We start from the raw sequence: 17561 nt of genomic DNA, 5'->3' as shown, positions 1-17561 counted from the left end.
GGATGTAATCCACTAGTAGTGCTTTACACCAGCCACAGATACTCAGAGCTGTGCTCCTAAAGAAGAGAGAAAAGTCAATAGAAGTCTCATGATCAGGGTGTTGGGAGAGCACTTTTGCATTCAAATCTCTGAAAAATTGAAGTTATACACCCGCTTATCCTAACAGGGCATAAATTATTATCTACATAAAAGATTCTTACAAAGTGAATCTTGTGTGAACAGATCTCTGAGAAACTGGACCTAGTAAACCTCTCAGGACAACCTCTTAATCAACCAAACTCAATGGTTGCAATTGTATTGGTAATTTGGGAGATTATCACAAAAAAAAAAAAAAAAAAGCTGAGAAATGGCCTGAGAGAACAGGAATGACCGCATCGGAAGAGCCAATCACCTTCATGACCACACAAGTGGTTAGCAGTAAGAAAATTTGATAATGGGAGAATAATCAGAACCAGATTCTAGACAGGTATTGAGTGCAGCATTTTGGCTGATAAGAACACGTCCAAATAAATGGGAAGCCATCCTGGGCTATGGAAGCCAGCGTCTGTGAAAAAAGAAAACATCATGGGGTGTTATTTAGTCTGCTGACCTGCATGCCCATTAGATAATCAAATATCAATCCAAGTACAAGATGCTGTTAGTCAAAAGCAATTAATTAAATAATCCACAAAAGGTCACAGAAAATCATAACATGCGAGCTGAGGTGAATAATATGTGATATTAACAGACAACGTGCTCAATAAAAGAAAACAATTGATTATTATAATGCAAAAATGTCATAAACTAGGAACTAGCAGATCACTTGATAATCTTCAATATCTTTTTAGCTGAGAAACTCAATAAAAGTCAGGCCCTGAAAATGATAGATATTGGCTTCTTGAGATAATTGTATTATCTGACATGGTTTATGTGATTAGCACTTATAATTTAAACATCAACATCAAGTAAAACTAAGGACATGCCATTACTTCAAAAATGATAATCGAGAAACTACTAATGTATAGGAAGGAGCATAATTCAAAAGACAGCAAATTATCTGGCAAGTTCCAAAGCAACATGCCATACCTAAGGTAAGTTCTCTTGGCATCTCTCACAGACGGCTTCCATGGGTTGATTCCTTTCGGGCCATCATCATTTGTTGAAACTGCAGGCGTTTGCTATTCCTAATATCAACAATATTGCATGGCATAGGCTCCAGATGTCCATGTTCCTTAACCAGGTTAAAAAACTCCTGCTTGGTGAGACTTTTCTTATCAACTAGTCGATTGACCACAGAATCCATAAGGAGGCGATTACGTCGCAGAATCTGCAAAATATGAATTACAATTGCATATGTTAGGCCATCTAATTAACCTTTTTCCAAAAGAAATTAGATGTTTAATGAACACAGGTACCTCTTTTGCTAGTTCATAGCAGTTGTTTAGAACATGCAATGCCTCCAGATCAATTTCCTGATGACAGAAATATTATCATACATGATAAGCTGAGAGGAACAATTGCGGCACAAAACATAAGTTCATGAAGCATACATTGATACGATCTGCGACCCAGAAGTCAGATAGCCCATAATATTTTTCAGAAAGACCACCAAGAACAAAACTCCGAGCAGCTGACCTAGCATTGTCTGCTGTTTCTGCCCAAATCGTACTCAGCTGTTCCATATCATAAAATTTCCATTTGTGTTACATTAGTCCCCAGATAATTAGAACAATAAACCATAAAACACCAGAAGTTTGAACCTTTAAAGGCATTGTCCAGTAAGCCATAATAAGCAGGAAACAACTTTGTTAGGTGAACAGAAACATGCCCAAAACAATGATAGGCGACCACTATTATTCAAAAATCAGAAGAGCAAGGTCATGATTGTATGAGGCTGAAGATATGTGGATATCTTTGCAACTAGAAGCCTTTTATCTTGTGGGCAAGTGGAAACATGAAATGAACAATATATGAAGAGCCAAATAGAAAGAAGCCACAGTAGTTTCTTATATCTTGGCTTATATAGATGTCATTTGCCTTGAACAGGACCTATGGTCAGAGTTGGTCGTTAGTTTGTTGCCAACAAGATAAAGATTCATTCTGCCCAGCAAAACATTGTCTCATGGAGCTCTAAGTTACAGATATTATATCAAAAATCACCTTCATATTAGAAGTGTTTTCTCAAAGTAACTTTTCTCACAAATATTGTGTGGACTACCATAAATGAGTTGTGGTTATGCATATTCACATAAGCGTCCATGATGAATGATCAAGTTCCTGACATACAGAAGTGCTTTCATTGAAGTGAAAGCCTTCTCATCTCATGAGGGTCCCTCTCGTAAGATCAAATTAAAGCAACACAAATCATATGACTGGCTTCCCTAATGACCATTATAAGAATCTAAAATCCCAAGAAAATTTCTAGCAGAAATCATATCAGACCAAGCAAAAGAGGAGGAAATTTGGTTTGAGACAAATAGCTGCCTACAAGCATCCAATCACTGATCCAATTAATGCTATGTAATCTGGTATCTTAGGACCCAACAACAGGAAGAAAAAAAAATCAATAGTAAAATTGATATCCATACATGGATACAAACAACAAAACACATGCACAATATGTGGATAAAAAATCATGCAAACATGTCCTCAAAAGAGAAAATGCAGATGAAAATGCCAGCATAAGATTGAAGGCAAACAATTGAACAATTGACATGAGCTCAACTATCCACGCAGGGTCATGTATTTAGAGAAGGGAATGCCATTGCAAAAACAGTCACTAATTGTGCAGGAGTAATAAGTCTAGTTCTTCTTAGGACTGATCTCCACTACCAGGCATGCGTGTCATTTCAGACACGGACATCTCAGGGACAAATGTTTTAGTGACCAGTCCTTGGTCTTCATGTTCAATCAAAAATCAATAATAGTCACAAGTCATAACAAACTTTCCCAATTATTGGCAGCCATTTGATCAATCACCCACGCATGCAAACCAAAAAAAAAGTACACAGAAGTATATATTTATGGTATCATAAAACGATCATGACCACCACAATCTACAATAACTAACGAGGCCTCTTCCAACATTCTCTGTTTGCATACATGAGCAAGGTTCCCAGTATATGTTTCAGTACCATACTGGTACCTAACTGTTACAGTGTCTATACAGTCTGATTCTTGGTATTGATACTTCGTATGGAAGGCATACAGAGTATTAGTTCGCTACTGATACAAGTTGATATGCCCGGTATGGATATGGCCCAGTGCTGCAAAGCATGTGCATGTGTCCTTCAGAATACATCCTTGTTAAAAGCCATATTATACATACATCAAGTATTTTCAAATCCTTTCTTGTAAATTGCAAGATATTCAAATCCGCTCTGTTTTTAGCTGTTATGTCACAAACGAAGATCCATCCCTAGCCCCTATCACTAGTAACACTCACATCTTTGTTGAATGCCATAGAATCTGAACCATTTCGCCATTTTATCCTCAAGGAGTGCATTTCTTCTAACTTTTACAATGTACAGATAAATAACACCAACAACAACCGTACAAACAAGAAGCATAAAAGGTCACACATTGATGCCCAGTTCTTAGTCAGTAGAGAAGAGAAGGGTTCAAATATCAAAACTGATAGAAAGAAACCCCAATATTTTAAATGTTTCATACCTGATTTTCACCATACCAAATTTCATCAGCAGCACGAGGTGCTATTTGAACAGTGATGTGATCAAGAAGGGACTGTCGGCTGTAAAAATCAAAAGAAAGTCTAACAATCAAAACTTTCTTAGAAAATAATACTACCTAGAGGAACTAACAAGGGGAAGAGCCGCTATTATTAAACCTAATTTTGAAGTCACATTTCACTACTGGAGAATTGAAGTTAATGCAAAGTGCTTAATCCGGAAAAGGGCATAAAATACCTAAGCATTCCTTCTTTAAATTTCATGTGATCCATCTTCACTCGCACATAGCCTAGTTCTCTGCCAGCTCGAGGTGCAATGGTAACCTGGTAGAAGCAAACAAGACACTAGCATATCATCAAAATTATTTATGTGCTGACTTATTAAGAAGAATCTCAAGAGCAGCAAAATTGTAGTTGATCAAATGATTGTGCACAAATTCATGCAGACACAGGAACCGATCAAGCAACTTGTCTTCAAGACAGGTCAAAGTGTCATGCCTTAAATCCTTTTATAGCAAGCAATGTTGTTGCACCGATTGTTATCTGTTGTTTCTTTTGAAAATCACTGAATAAATATTTCTACTCTACAGTTGGTGAAAATGTAATAACAGCAAAATGATATGCCATTTTCTATTCATAAGCCTGAAAGATCTTCAATGATCAAGGAAAAATCTCATTGCATGATCATGGATACTCCTAGCACAGCAAGGAGAAAATTAGTTTGCACGAAAGAAAACTGAGCAAGGAATAAATTAAAATATCAGGCAGATAATTCTAATATTCTTCAATTCAAGAAAATTCATAGCCCCAAAGACAGATGCAATGAACAAATGTAAGCAGAATATGGATTGTGTTTAAAGAAAATTAAGCAAGAAATAGGGAACTTTAGGAAATACAAACTCAATATTTTTAATATCAGGAAAGTTCACAGCCACAACAGCCATAGCTGCTTCATTAAGGGCCAGTCGTTTCCACATCTCCGGACTTCGATCCTTTTTATCAAGAAATCCTCTTTCTTCTATTTGTGCAGCTTGTAATAAGTCGTCAGTTGTTATCTGCACTAATGCAAGTAATTCTCATTAGATTGATGGCTAGCAATTAGAGTAAAAACTTGAACTCTAGAAACATGGCAAAGCAAAATTTATGCCAAGATATTACCATCAAGTTACATAATGGACATAACATGCAGATTACGTTAGTCCATCCCTTAACAAAATAAAGACCAGAGAACAGACAACACACCAGCAGGGCATCTAAGCAAGTGAAACTCTCGAAATATTGTACTCAAGAACCCACTACATGCATGCACACTGCACACCTCCTTCCCCTCCATTTAAGATACACCTATAGAATAGTAACGAAATCTGTGTACATATATGTATGCTGACCCCAGATACTTGGGATAAAACTTGATGGCTATAGACTATAGTTCTGGTGTATATGCAAGAATTCAAACACTATACTACTTATACCAATACTTATGAAAAAACTGGTCATAAAGCAAGAGCTATATGTTACATAAGAGTCAGGATCTTCACAAGCTCTCATAAGAAAATCATGAGAAATATGTGGAATATGCTTTAGTGTGTCTATGCACACAGGCATGTGATTCGATGTGTATGCGTGCATATATTATGCTCTAGAACACCAGTAGAATAATATGGCTTAATATAACAAATGGTGGTAAAAGGGTACTCTGAGATTTATCTAAACATATAAAAGGGTTCTTCTTCTGTGATCGTTGTGCCCCCACTGCAACTTCAAAACAAATGCTTTATGATAATGTTATATAAATTAAATGCTTGAAAAGAAAATATGAACCTAACACACAGGAAGAACACTGCATGTATGAATTCCATGTGAGATTAACCTAGGGTAATTAGGAACAGAAATAAGTTCATTATCAGACACAGAATTTGCAACTAAACAAGTAAAAAAGTTGTACAGGCCTCGGCATACACATACAAATAAAGATCCGAGAGATTCCTAGGAAAAAAGGGGTCAGATTTGTGTTATAGAATCTAGAAATAGAAGAGGAAATTGTCCCCATATAGTTGGTATAAGGCTTGTTACTCATGCCGGCTTGAAATGACTAAATTGAATGTAAACTTCAAATGCCAGTGCCTATAATTTTTTGGCTTACACTCTAATCTTGCTACTCAGAGAAAAGGTTCGTATAAGATGCCGGCTATATAGTTATGATTGTCTGGTCAAATATTTATATATATATTTGAAAAATCACAGAATAATAGAGAGGGTCAGAATCGGAAGTAGATAATAAAAATTCAAAATTTATGTTACTATATACATTTTTATTTACCATATTTGATCACACTGAAATTAGACATGCACATCTAAATCTCGGTCAGAAAGCAGGCATTTTTGTATGAAGAAAAGAAGGATATGCCGTTTTTTCATATTACAAGAATCAAGACTAAGCAAAGAAATTCCGAAGTACTGCCAGAAGTTAACAAGAGGTGACATACCTCAGACCTTCCATCACGCATCATATTAATTGCAGCAATTTCAACTATGTTGGCCAACTCAGCACCAACCATCCCCTCAGTCATACTAGCTACAGCCACATAATCAACATCATCAGCCATTGGTTTCTTACGAGCATGGACCTGTTAACAGCAGCTGGTAAAGGATCGTCACACATATTTGCAGAACATCTGCCTATATCAAGTATTAGAAATTTAGAAGGAAAGCTGAATGATGGATCTTCTTTCTGGTGTGTGCTTATGTGGTTAATATAACTCAACCTTTTTAACATGCAATCGACAGTTTAAAGTACAGAAATTCTTCCTGTGAACTTCTAAAAATTTTGGCTAGATGGATATGTAAAATGATGACCGTTAGATGCCATGACCAAGCTTTATGCAATGGGAGTAACTGAACAAATTTTAAAGCATGATGTCTGAAGATGGGACATCCAATACAGCAGACAAGATATATGTAAAAGTTTTATCCAGTGGTCTTTTCATTTTTTGGCTATAATGAAATCATAATTTGCTGTAACCAGTCTGACTGATTTAATGCTCAATTCACCTAAGAAGTAAAACCCTTAAGAGAAAAAGGCCAGCAGAAAAACAGAAATGCAACTATAGGATACTACAGTTATGGGAAAGAAAAACTGCATTAACATAATAAACCAATGGAGGAGCAATACCTTCAGAATCTCAACACGGCCAATGAGGCTAGGTTTTGGGATGTAAATTTTCCTATCAAACCGCCCAGGCCTCACAAGTGCCGGATCAAGAATATCTGGTCTATTGGTTGCAGCAATGGTGATTACATCACCTCTTCCTTCAAACCCATCCAAGCACACAAGGAGCTTCAGCGAATCCGAGGATGTTAATATAATTAGATACTTTCAAGAACAATAAGTATCATTAAATAGTTCATATCTAATTCATATTGATTTTCTTACCTGATTGAGAGTAGCATCTCGTTCTTGTCCACCAGAACCTTTAATTAGACCACGTTCTCTTCCAACAGCATCCAGCTCATCAATGAACACAACAGAAGGAGCCTAGCATATGACAAGAGGTAATATTTACATAATCTTCTGAATATCAATCTATGAACAAGGAGAACATTATGGCCCCACAAATTAATCTGATCAACAAGGAAATGAAAAGCATATTATGTTCAAACAGCTCTTTTCTTGTTAAAAAGAAACCTACTTGCATAGCTTAAGCAAATTGTTACCATTGAGCTCTTGCTCAGATGGATATCACCTTTGCCACTTGGGCAAGGGGGTAGGGATTTGATTCCAGTTGGAGTCAGCCCTCAAGGGATGGAGTGGCTATAGGGTAGAAAGGTGGGGATTAGCCTAATCTTTTTGAAAAAAAAGTCAACTTATTAATATGAAGATGCTGACAGCACTAAAGCTTTTAAAACAAAATTATTCATATAACATCAAGCAGACTATTAATGTACCAACAAAGAAAAATAAGAATTTAAAAAAAAAAATTGTAAGAAACAAATTAAAAAAGACAGAAAAACTGGAGCAACTTGACAGGTCTCACATTCTCTTTTGCTTCTTGATAGAGTGCACGGACACGAGATGCTCCAACACCCACATATATTTCTACAAATTGTGACGCAGAAATTGAGAAAAAGTTCACACCAGCCTCGCCAGCAACAGCCTTTGCTAATAACGTCTTACCCACTCCAGGAGGCCCACACAGTAGTATGCCACCTGAACGGCAATCATTTAGTGCCAGGTAAATTGATACAATAAGTTGCACAACAAAGGTTCAATAAATACAACTAAAGCATATGAAAACAAAATAGAAGCCTTAAGGATACTTGAGGCAGAAGAAAACTAATTAATCATGCTTAGCGAACAACTGAATGAACTCTATACTAGCAAGTAGGCATGTGCAATGCATGTTTAAGGGAATAGAGAAGAAAGAGCAAGTGATAGAGTCCAATCAGTTTAGGAGTCGAAACAAAGAATCTATTTGGGAGTCAAATGAAGAAAGATAATGTAATAACTCCAAAATATTTTTTTTTTATATAAAAAAGGGATAGAATAGTCCTTTAAAATTGATATAAGGGTAAAATTGGAAGGAATCAAAAGTTAATGGCATAACGGTAGATATGTTGAAGTGTTAGGGGCAAAATGGAAATTTAATAATATTAAACAAAGGGTGAATAGTGTTTTGATGTGATTTAATTAGGGGGTTTGCTGTGGCCTTTGGATGGAAACCGAGAGAGAGTCACAGAGGGAGTCTCAGACGGACAGAGAGGAAGAAAAAGAAGGAGAGGAAAGGAAAGGAAGAAAGAAAAAGAGAAGAAGAAGAAGAAGAAAGAAGAAGAGGAAGGGGATTCGAGGAGGAAAGGGATCCCGGTTGCACTTCCAGCTGAAGGGAAAAACGTAGGTCTCCTTCCCCTCTATGCAAGAACCTCGATTTCCAAAAAGAAAAAGGTAAATATCCATCCTTATCTAGTCTTTTGATGATATTAGGCTATACAAAGGGTGGATGTAGTCTAGAGGGGTCAGATAAGGATTGTAGAGGTGGTTAAAAGAGGAAGAATCGGATTCCGACAAATTTTTCCGGCACTACGGAAAAACCATGTCGAAGTCCCAACTTCGGTGAATTATTTAGGGGGTCAAACGGCCTCCGATAGTGATGTATATTACCTTTTTGGAATTTCCTATGAGTGTAGAATGTTAGGTAAAAATTTCATCAAATTTGGAGTTTGGAAAGTGGATCAAACCCGGGATGAAGTAACCGGCTGTCGGTCCGGGTTACTGTTCATCCGGGTGGGAAAATAGGGGATTTCATGCCATAATAGGGTATTAAGCCTAGATCAAGCTAAAAGGGACGTTGTACTCGTGCAAGGGAGTCCCTAATACACATAAGTGATGAGTTAATTAATAGAAAAAGAAAAAGAGAAAGAAAAGAAAAGATTTAGGGAACAAGGGAGTTGAATCAATTAAATTTCCCTATGTTATAATTGGCACGCAGATTATGACCCTTGATACAAAACTAAATATATTGTAAATGCATGTATCAGTTGGGCAAGAAGCTAGGGAACAAGATGAAGAAGTTCCCCACTGCCAGCTGTAGATTTTTGGAGGCGTATCAGGGCTGTGCCAGATTGACAGGTGAGTGGGAGTCATGTACTTTACACCATAAGCATCCTTAATTCATTTTCATGAATGTCGCCAAGTGTGAATTGATTCCACTTGAGCATATTGATTGATATTGTAGTAGATTCCTCTATAATCTTGATTCTCCATGCTTGATTATTCTGTACATGCATTTGAGGGAACATTGAGAGGAATTACGAGGGGTTGATGAGTAATCAAATTGATTCCAAATTGTGAAATGATTTCTTTTGTAAATTGATTTCATTTCCTCCATTTCAAAGATTTGTAGAGCCTTTTTAGTGGTATATTGAGTTGTATTACACTTCCTTGACCCTCACTCCTAACCCTGATGTTAGTTTATGATTGGGTCATGATCGAGTGAGTGGTAATCTTGATTATACTCCTTTTTAGTAGAGTATTGGGAGGGTGCATTATGGCATTTATGCATGGCTTGGCAGTATCTGTAGGACACCTATAGTCGATGGGGTTGAACATCGGCCTTTGTGCACATAGTAGCCTTCTGGGTGGGCGGAGCCCAATCCCTTCCTAGGGGGGACACGGCCCTAGGCGTAGGATCGGCCAGTCCTACGACTTATATTCTGCTTGCTGCCGGGCATAGTAAGACCCCGCGAGGTGCAGTATGGCTTTCCGCGGATGTAGAATTCCCGCGAGGTGCCGTTTAGTATGTAGATGTGAGATGGATTTCTGTTCTGGATACTGGCCGGCATTTACATGATCAGTGTGGTATCTTATCCTGCATATGCATGTGACAGTGGGGAGTTGTTGCTGGTTCGCCTGGGGCGTAAAACCCACCTCCCGACAGCTGTCTAGCATTTATGTTATCGGTATGGTGTCTTATCATGCATATGCATGTGACAGTAGGGAGTTGTTGCTGGTTCGCCTGGGGCGTAAAACCCACCTTCCGACAGCTGTCTAGTGATGATTTACATATTGGTGTGGTGTCATATTCGATGTATGCATATGGCAGTAGGAAGTTGTTGCTGGTTCGCCTGGGGCGTAAAACCCACCTCCCGATAGCTGTCTTGTTGATGATTCAGCCTATTGACACCTGATTTATATGATTCAGTACTATGACCTGTTGAGCATATTCATGAGTAGCATATATGTTGACTTGATTATTCCATATATGCTTCAGATGAGTTGATATTGATTGTGGTGATATTGATGATTTACTCCATATTCTTTATGTTGAGTTCATGTTCATCTTGTTATTGATCTTGAGATTTCACCTCAAGCCATGATTATATCTTGTCTCATGTGCATAGTACTCTCTACTCCACTCACTGAGTATTTATATACTCACTCCCCAGTTTGGTGTTTTTGATTGCAGGGCAGGTATTGTATAGAGAAGAGCAGGGTTAGAGATTGCCTGCTAGCTGTGCCGCTCCATAGTATAGTATAGTATAATGTAGATAGAGGTTTATACCTTTTGGTGTATTATAAACCTTCTATTGTATATAGTACATAGTTACAGTCATAGATCCTGTTGTGGATATGGGTTTGACCATGGATGGATTGGGAAGCAGGTATATATATATGTGTGCAGATCAGTTGTGTGCCTGTGATAATGTATTGCTATATATTGTCCAGGTTTATTATGTGACAGATTATGTGATTACTGCTCTGACAGGTAGTGTGTTATATGCATTGAGATAATCCTGACAGGTCACCATAGGAAAGGTGATCATTTTGTGCATGCATCATGCCAAAATTTTTCAGAATTTATGGATGATTGATAGGTAGTAGGGTTTTACGCGGTGGCTGGTGGCCTTATGCCTACCCGCACCCTAGGACCGTCGCGGCGGCCCGCCGGGAACGGGGCGGGGGTCGTGACAGATAAAGAGTCCAATATGTTTTGGAGTTTCATGACAGGAGTTTCATTCGATTGGAAAAGGAGAGAGAGCACATGTGGTAGTAAACATGAGCAAGAAAGTTAGTGGGGTAATTAACATATTTTTTAAGATTAAATAGAAGGGATATTCTTGGAATATACAATGACAGACTGAATCAAGAGAGAATGGTCCATGATTTCAAGACTATCATTTTTATATATATAGTACAGATTAGTCAAACTTTTCTTCAAGCATTTGACTTTATGGAATTACATGTTGGTAGAACATAGAAGATAGAGTAGCTCTGGAATGTTGTGATGCAATTACCATGCACCATCAAACACTAATTGCCCCTCTTCTATGCACTTTTCCTTGTTTACCAATATAATGCAAGTTATCATCTAAGAATGGAAGAAGACACCCAGGTCTACCCAACATCAATGTGGCATAAGAGATATATTCGATGAGATTGCAACTATCCATCAAATATACATGTCACCTGAGTCTACCACATGCACCAGACATGATGGGATCGCAACTATCACATAAATGCTCTTTGAGATTGCACATGTAGCCTTTAATTGGTTGATCAGATTAGATCCATCCATCAAATACCCTTTCACGTTGAATCAATCACATGAAAATTCCAAATACATCACATAAGTAAAGAATATACATAGAACTGATACAGTTCATCAGTTTCCATATGGGATCATTGCCATCAATCTAATACTCTCTTTGAATAATTTGCATGCATCTAACATGTCAAGGACTACATAAAAAAGAATTGTAGCCAATAGAAAAATAACTTGTTTGCAGACAAGAGCCTTATTTTGAGATGGAGAGGTATCAAAAGAAAATAAAGTTGACTTGAAAATCTTATGGACTTACATGTAAGCAGATTGCCAATATGAGAACTGGACTCGAACAGATTTATAAGCGAGAAGCAGAAAATGATAGTTAGAGAAATCTTTATAGCAGAAACGGGAAATGGACAAAGTCCAGTACGAAAATGCATCAAATTTCTTGTAAGCCTATAAGAAACCAATAGGAAACTAGTCTACTATGGTGTGCCCCTGGACCAGTCTGTTACTCTGTCCCTGAACAGCGATTGACAAATTAACTTTTTATTTTGAAATCCTTTCTCTTGCTTGAAATATGTATGTAATGGGTGTTTATACAAGCCCACCAAAAATAGAAACATATGCGTGACTCTTCTTTCTTTCCTCTTTTTCATATAGCATTTGGTCGTGGAGTGGTGCCTCTAGCAATGATGGGCCCACATCAGCATCTCCCTCCCTCCTTCCCTCCTATATAATGGAAGCCAAATGAAGTCAACCGAGTAAAGAGATTCAACTCAGGCCATCGGCTTCACATTAAATTCCACTCACAAACTAAAGCAATTCCCTAAGCATGTTTCCCAAACTCCAAGTTGACAAGGAAATTTTTTTCACCATAGTTATGCTTGTAACTCACATGTATCTAAGTTCACAGGTTAATGAAGGGAAGGATATGAGTCCAATCTGGAAAGACCTCACTAAAGATCATCTAGATAGGAAGCTGTGACAAAAAATGCCTGATGTGTATCTAATAGTTAGTTCAACATAACAGCTAAACCATTTGACCACTTGGTCTGGTAAATCCACCTGAAACTCATGCATATAGATGGCTAGATATTTGATGGCAAGCAATGACACAAACTCAAATACGCATATTATGTCTAACATATATGAAACTATCTAATAGGACTCTCCCACAAACCAGGTAGGTTTCCATATATGCCCCAATCTCATAATGACCTATGTTTGATTTGCATCATCAAAAGAGGAGATAAAGCCAGCAAAAATAAGCTTATGGGAACTTTCCAAGACATGATGCAACAAAAGAAAGTAGCATACAAAGAAAGAGATGATAATCTTAGCTACCTTCACAATGATGCTGGTAAGACTTAATTACATTAACTGCATCTAAGTATGAACTGGGAAGATGTGGAAGATGACAAGTCCACCAAGAAAACAATTATCAGTTTTTACAACAAAATTTCTGCAATGGAAAAGGAAGTACTCCAAATTTTTGGATTTTGTTGAATATTGCCTCAAGGAAGACAACTTACAAATGTTGATTGAAGTCTTTGAAGTTGAGCTATTTCAAACCTTTTACAAAGGATATACAACCCACCACTGTGGAGTGCTCCTACACCTGCTCTGATTCTAAGAGAACAAAGCGCTGAACTGACATTTCCAGCTCAAGAATGATAATTTTGTCAGTAGTTCTGTTGAGTTTATACCTATGTCTACAAAGAATTCTAACTCTGTGAAACAGACCAAGATGCTGAGGGGTGTCCCAACTCTGTGAAACAGACCAAGATGCTGAGGGGTGTCCCAATCTCCAGAAGCATCAAATCAGGGAAAAATGCAGTTGCTTTACAGTCAAGACATAGATAAGAGGCTCAGTTATTCTTCTGAACCACTTAAAGATTAGACATTTAGCCCACTTATTAAAGCATATCTCTCTTGGGCCTCAAGTGGTCCTTAGCATAGTCAAAAGAAATTCAATAGTCCTAAGTCTTGTAAACAGCCAGGTACATGGAGCAATTATTTAGGAAGGATTAATTCAATTGATTCTCTAGCAGCCTCACTCACTAGCATAGTGCAGTATGATATCTTTTTGGAGCCCAATCCAGTTTGCTTAACTTATAGAAGTTCAAAAAAAGAGCAGTCCGGAAAAAAGAATTGTAAGTGACAACAAAGTTTGGCTTATAAACAAAGAAGAAGAATTCAAGCATATTAAGAGCCAATAATTGATCAGTACATATGTAAGTGCATGTCGAAATATTGTTCTCCTGGTTTGATGCAGCTTATATCTAAAGTCAACAGCATATAATACCATGTTTACAAGTTATTGTTCTAAGGAAAGAGCATGGAAAACACATCAAGCTTCATGAATAGGCAATAACTAGTGACGAGAGAGTTAAAGTCTAGCACATCATGTACATCATATTTATCAAACATTTCGAAGCAGTTACAGAGAGAAGAGATGCAAATATAACAAGAATCACAAGTCCGGCAATCAAAAAGTGTTTATTTCCTAATATATTTATTTTTTAATATAGTTTTATTACTCATAACTAGTAAGAAGGTACCATGGTAAAATAAATACTTGGAGAATATATATCATCAAGTCAGATGACTGCAAAATCCTAACCTGGTATCCTCACTCCTCGCCTCCGGTACATTTCTCCCAGTGTGAAAAACTTAACGATCTCCTCAAGCTCAAGACGTATGTTCCCAAGACCAGCAACATCACTGAACTTTACATCTACACCACCCCTTTCCATGTATTGAGGCAGCCGCTTGCTATTTGCACGTCGTACTCGAGCACCGGACTGCATAAACTTCATTGCCATCTTAAGGTAAGGATTCTGCTCTCCTTTCTCCTCACTCTCATCCTCACCACTACCCTCAAGTCCCACCAAATCCCTCTCCAACTCCCTCATCTTCTTCCGCTCCTCTGCCTCGGCCTTCTCTATCTTGAGCCTGTCTTCATAATCTTTCTGCTGCTTCCTGTAGCTAAGCACGACGGTCCTATAAAAGATAAAGAATATCAACGCCCCAATAGCAGTTGCGACATTCTTGTCCCTCGCCATGTCAGCCCACACAAGCGCCATGTGCTGGTAGTTCTTTCTCGCCTGCCGAAGGGACTCCTCGTGCTTGGCCTTCCTCACCTCCAATCTCCTCTTCCTCTCATCAGCCTTCTTCTGAGCTCTGAGAGCCTTCTCCATCTCCTCCCTCTCCTGCCTCACCGTCGCCAGCTCCATCTTCCTCCTCTCCGCCAGCTCCTTCCAAGCCTTCTCAAGCTCTAAAGCCCGCTTCGACTTCGGCTTCGGTTTCAAGAACAACATTGGAAACTTCGCCAACCACCCCAAGTAGGGGCTCGGAACCTCTGGCTTCCTAATCGGCGGAGTATACGCATTAATACAAACAGAATTCAACTGCAACCTATCCCACGATTCCCAAAACTTATCATCCCTCTCGATGGTCGGAAGCACCGTCCTCAAAACCCTAGAATCTTCAAGAATGACCAATACCGGATCTGGTCGCTGCTTCAAATTGACAGAAGGCAATTTTACGATGTGCTTGAGCTTTCCCTCTTCCTTCAGATTCAAGATTTCGGTGTACGGGATCCGATCGCCGACGGTCGGAAGTCCACGAGACCAAGACTTGAGCTCTTCGGGGGAGAGAGCCTCTGTGCTTTTCTTCGCCGGCCGCTTCTTCTCCGCTACCTTGGCTTGGGCCGGGGATTGTGGGAGCGAAGAGGAGATCATGGTTAGGGTTACGGAGAGCTGGAGCAATCCAATGCGAGATTTCTTGGTTTCTTTCTCATCGGATTCTTCAGGACCGATCGAGTTGCAAGAAATCAAAGATTTGCGGGAATTTGATCTTTTCTTGGAGCAAAAACGGATTCTTGGTGGGGTTCGGCGAAGAGAAATGTGAGAGAAAAGGAGAGAACTCGACGCGGCGAGCTCCATGGGACCGGATGGAAGGAGAGGAGGCGGGAGCGGGGGATTAGAGCACCTCTGGGAGCGGGGATTGGAGCGGCGAAGGGGTGGGATGGAGCTCGGCTTCAGGGCTAGCCATGGGAATCGCGAGGGAGGAACGGGCGTGTCATTGGGAGAGAGATGGATTAGGGTTTAAGAAGTGATGTTCTGAGAGCGAACGGGACGTTATATAGGATAGAGCTCTCGCTGCGATGGGGAGAAGGGGGCAGGGAGCGGGCTTTGCTTCCGGGACGGGTTGAGAAAAGCGATAGATTATAACTTATATTTACTGGCTTTGCTCCATCCGTCACATAGGATTTTTTTTTTTTTTTTTTTTTTTTTTTTTGGTAAAAGCCGCTACTAATTTCATATAACCAGTACAACCTGCCAAATCGCGAAAAAGTAAAAGATACAAAAAGGGGTGAATGTCCGAGACAGATGTCCAAAAAAAATTTCCGAAATGCCCAGCAACAAAGGAGGCGATCCAGTCTGCAGCTCTGTTCGCCTCCCAAAACACATGTCCAATATGAACCTCACCCATCAACCACGCCATCATACGGGTCTCCCGAATAAGGAGATGACCATCTCCAAACCGGTCCGTCTTTCGGAGCTAGTCGATAACCACAGAAGAATCTCCCTCAAAGCATACCGGCTCCATACCAAGTACGTGCCATGCATAGGATATATCCTCCCACGCTGCGTGCAACTCTGCTCTGACCACTATGAGACCTGGCGTACGCTGTAACATAGAAATTCATATGATAAATTAGCTCCACAGCCATCTGCGCAACTGTCCAAAATGAAGGATAGAACAAGCACGTAGTTGTAACCAATCTTTAAAGATTCTAACTTTGGATTATTTATTGGAGCCACAAACTATATGAGAAGCAAATAGGATTCATACGCGAACTTACAAACATCATATCAACACTAGGAAATTTCACATTTGCAACAAAGTAAAAACTTTTATATATTGCATGATCGATGTATTGATTTCAATAAGCTTTTCTCCTGGTGGATAGAGAACTAAGACACTCTTTACCTTTCTTTTCATCAGTTTATCCCTCACAATTGAAAGCATTGTAAAGACTTGGACAACTGGTTGCTCAAAATAAAGATCCCAAATTGCACGAATAGTACAAAAATATCTCAAACGGAATCCGACTAATTCAGGCATTGCGGACATTTCCTCATTTTCATTTTATTCTTAAGTTTCCTATTTATCAAAAAAAAAAATCATTTTTGACTCACTTTTTATCAACATATATGAATCGTTTTGGTGGTGATGGAATGCATATTCTATTTACTGATCATATGAAAATTCAGTCAACTTCATATATATAATGTATTTCATACATATGGATGGAAATGAGACGGAGGAACGAATAGCATTTTTGAATTTGCGATAAGTAAAAATGACTATGCATTGATAAAACATTTCTGAAAAAAAAAAATTATCACTTTCACTTTTGGAGTCTTGTATATAATGTGAAAATTGATCCAATTTCTACTTATTATTATGATATTATAATCATATTAAGTACCAACAAATAAATAGATTTAGAATGAAATATGCTCTTTAGGAATAAAATAAAGATAGAATAATCAAGAGCTATATAGATTTTTTTTAAGCACACTTTTAATGTTCAAAAAAGAATTCGTAGATTTTTTTGATAGTAGAATTTATAGATAGAATACATTGAATTGTATAATAGTAATTCAAGTAATATTTATTAAAAAATGCCAATATATTTGTCCGTGTATTACATCTTTTATCGTAATTTTACTTGTGACAATAGAAGTCAAGTCGCACTATCATATTCCTTTTTTTATTCAAAAAAAATTGATGAAAAGTTTAAGCACAATAATTCTCAATAAGGATATATATATATATAT

The 17561-nt window shown here is 38.3% G+C and overlaps 1 protein-coding gene across 2 annotated transcripts; it reads right to left on the bottom strand.

The window, feature by feature from the left end:
- Positions 1 to 98: 98 nt before the first annotated feature.
- EMB2083 (AAA-type ATPase family protein) lies at positions 99 to 15921 on the bottom strand. 2 transcript variants are annotated; one of them, XM_008808830.6, is made up of 12 exons: positions 14333 to 15921; positions 7702 to 7874; positions 7101 to 7202; positions 6840 to 7004; positions 6154 to 6294; positions 4564 to 4722; positions 3906 to 3991; positions 3652 to 3730; positions 1530 to 1652; positions 1395 to 1451; positions 1066 to 1306; positions 99 to 589 (listed from the first exon to the last, which is right to left on the bottom strand). In XM_008808830.6, exons 1-11 carry the CDS (start codon positions 15654 to 15656, stop codon positions 1091 to 1093), a joined length of 2625 nt encoding a protein of 874 aa, XP_008807052.2. In that variant the 5' UTR covers positions 15657 to 15921; the 3' UTR covers positions 99 to 589; positions 1066 to 1090. The 2 variants fall into 2 exon arrangements, with proteins under 2 accessions (XP_008807052.2, XP_008807051.2); XM_008808829.6 differs by having other exon boundaries at positions 99 to 544.
- Between the last annotated feature and the right edge of the window lie 1640 nt (positions 15922 to 17561).

The sequence above is a fragment of the Phoenix dactylifera genome, chromosome 2 (assembly GCF_051530095.1).
Source record: "Phoenix dactylifera cultivar Ajwa chromosome 2, Ajwa_hap1_PhDact_Kaust_v1.1, whole genome shotgun sequence".
NCBI lineage: Eukaryota > Viridiplantae > Streptophyta > Magnoliopsida > Arecales > Arecaceae > Phoenix > Phoenix dactylifera.
Note: the sequence above shows the minus strand (reverse complement) of the source record. Positions and strands in the feature narration are given on the sequence as shown.

Coding starts and splice junctions, on each gene's coding strand:
- EMB2083 (XM_008808830.6), bottom strand. CDS start 15,656: ATGGAGCTCGCCGCGTCGAGTTCTCTCCTTTTCTCTCACATTTCTCTT. Junction 7,203..7,701: donor ATCAAGAAGCAAAAGAGAAT/GTGAGACCTGTC, acceptor GTCATATGCTAG/GCTCCTTCTGTTGTGTTCAT. Junction 6,295..6,839: donor GCCGTGTTGAGATTCTGAAG/GTATTGCTCCTC, acceptor TGCTGTTAACAG/GTCCATGCTCGTAAGAAACC.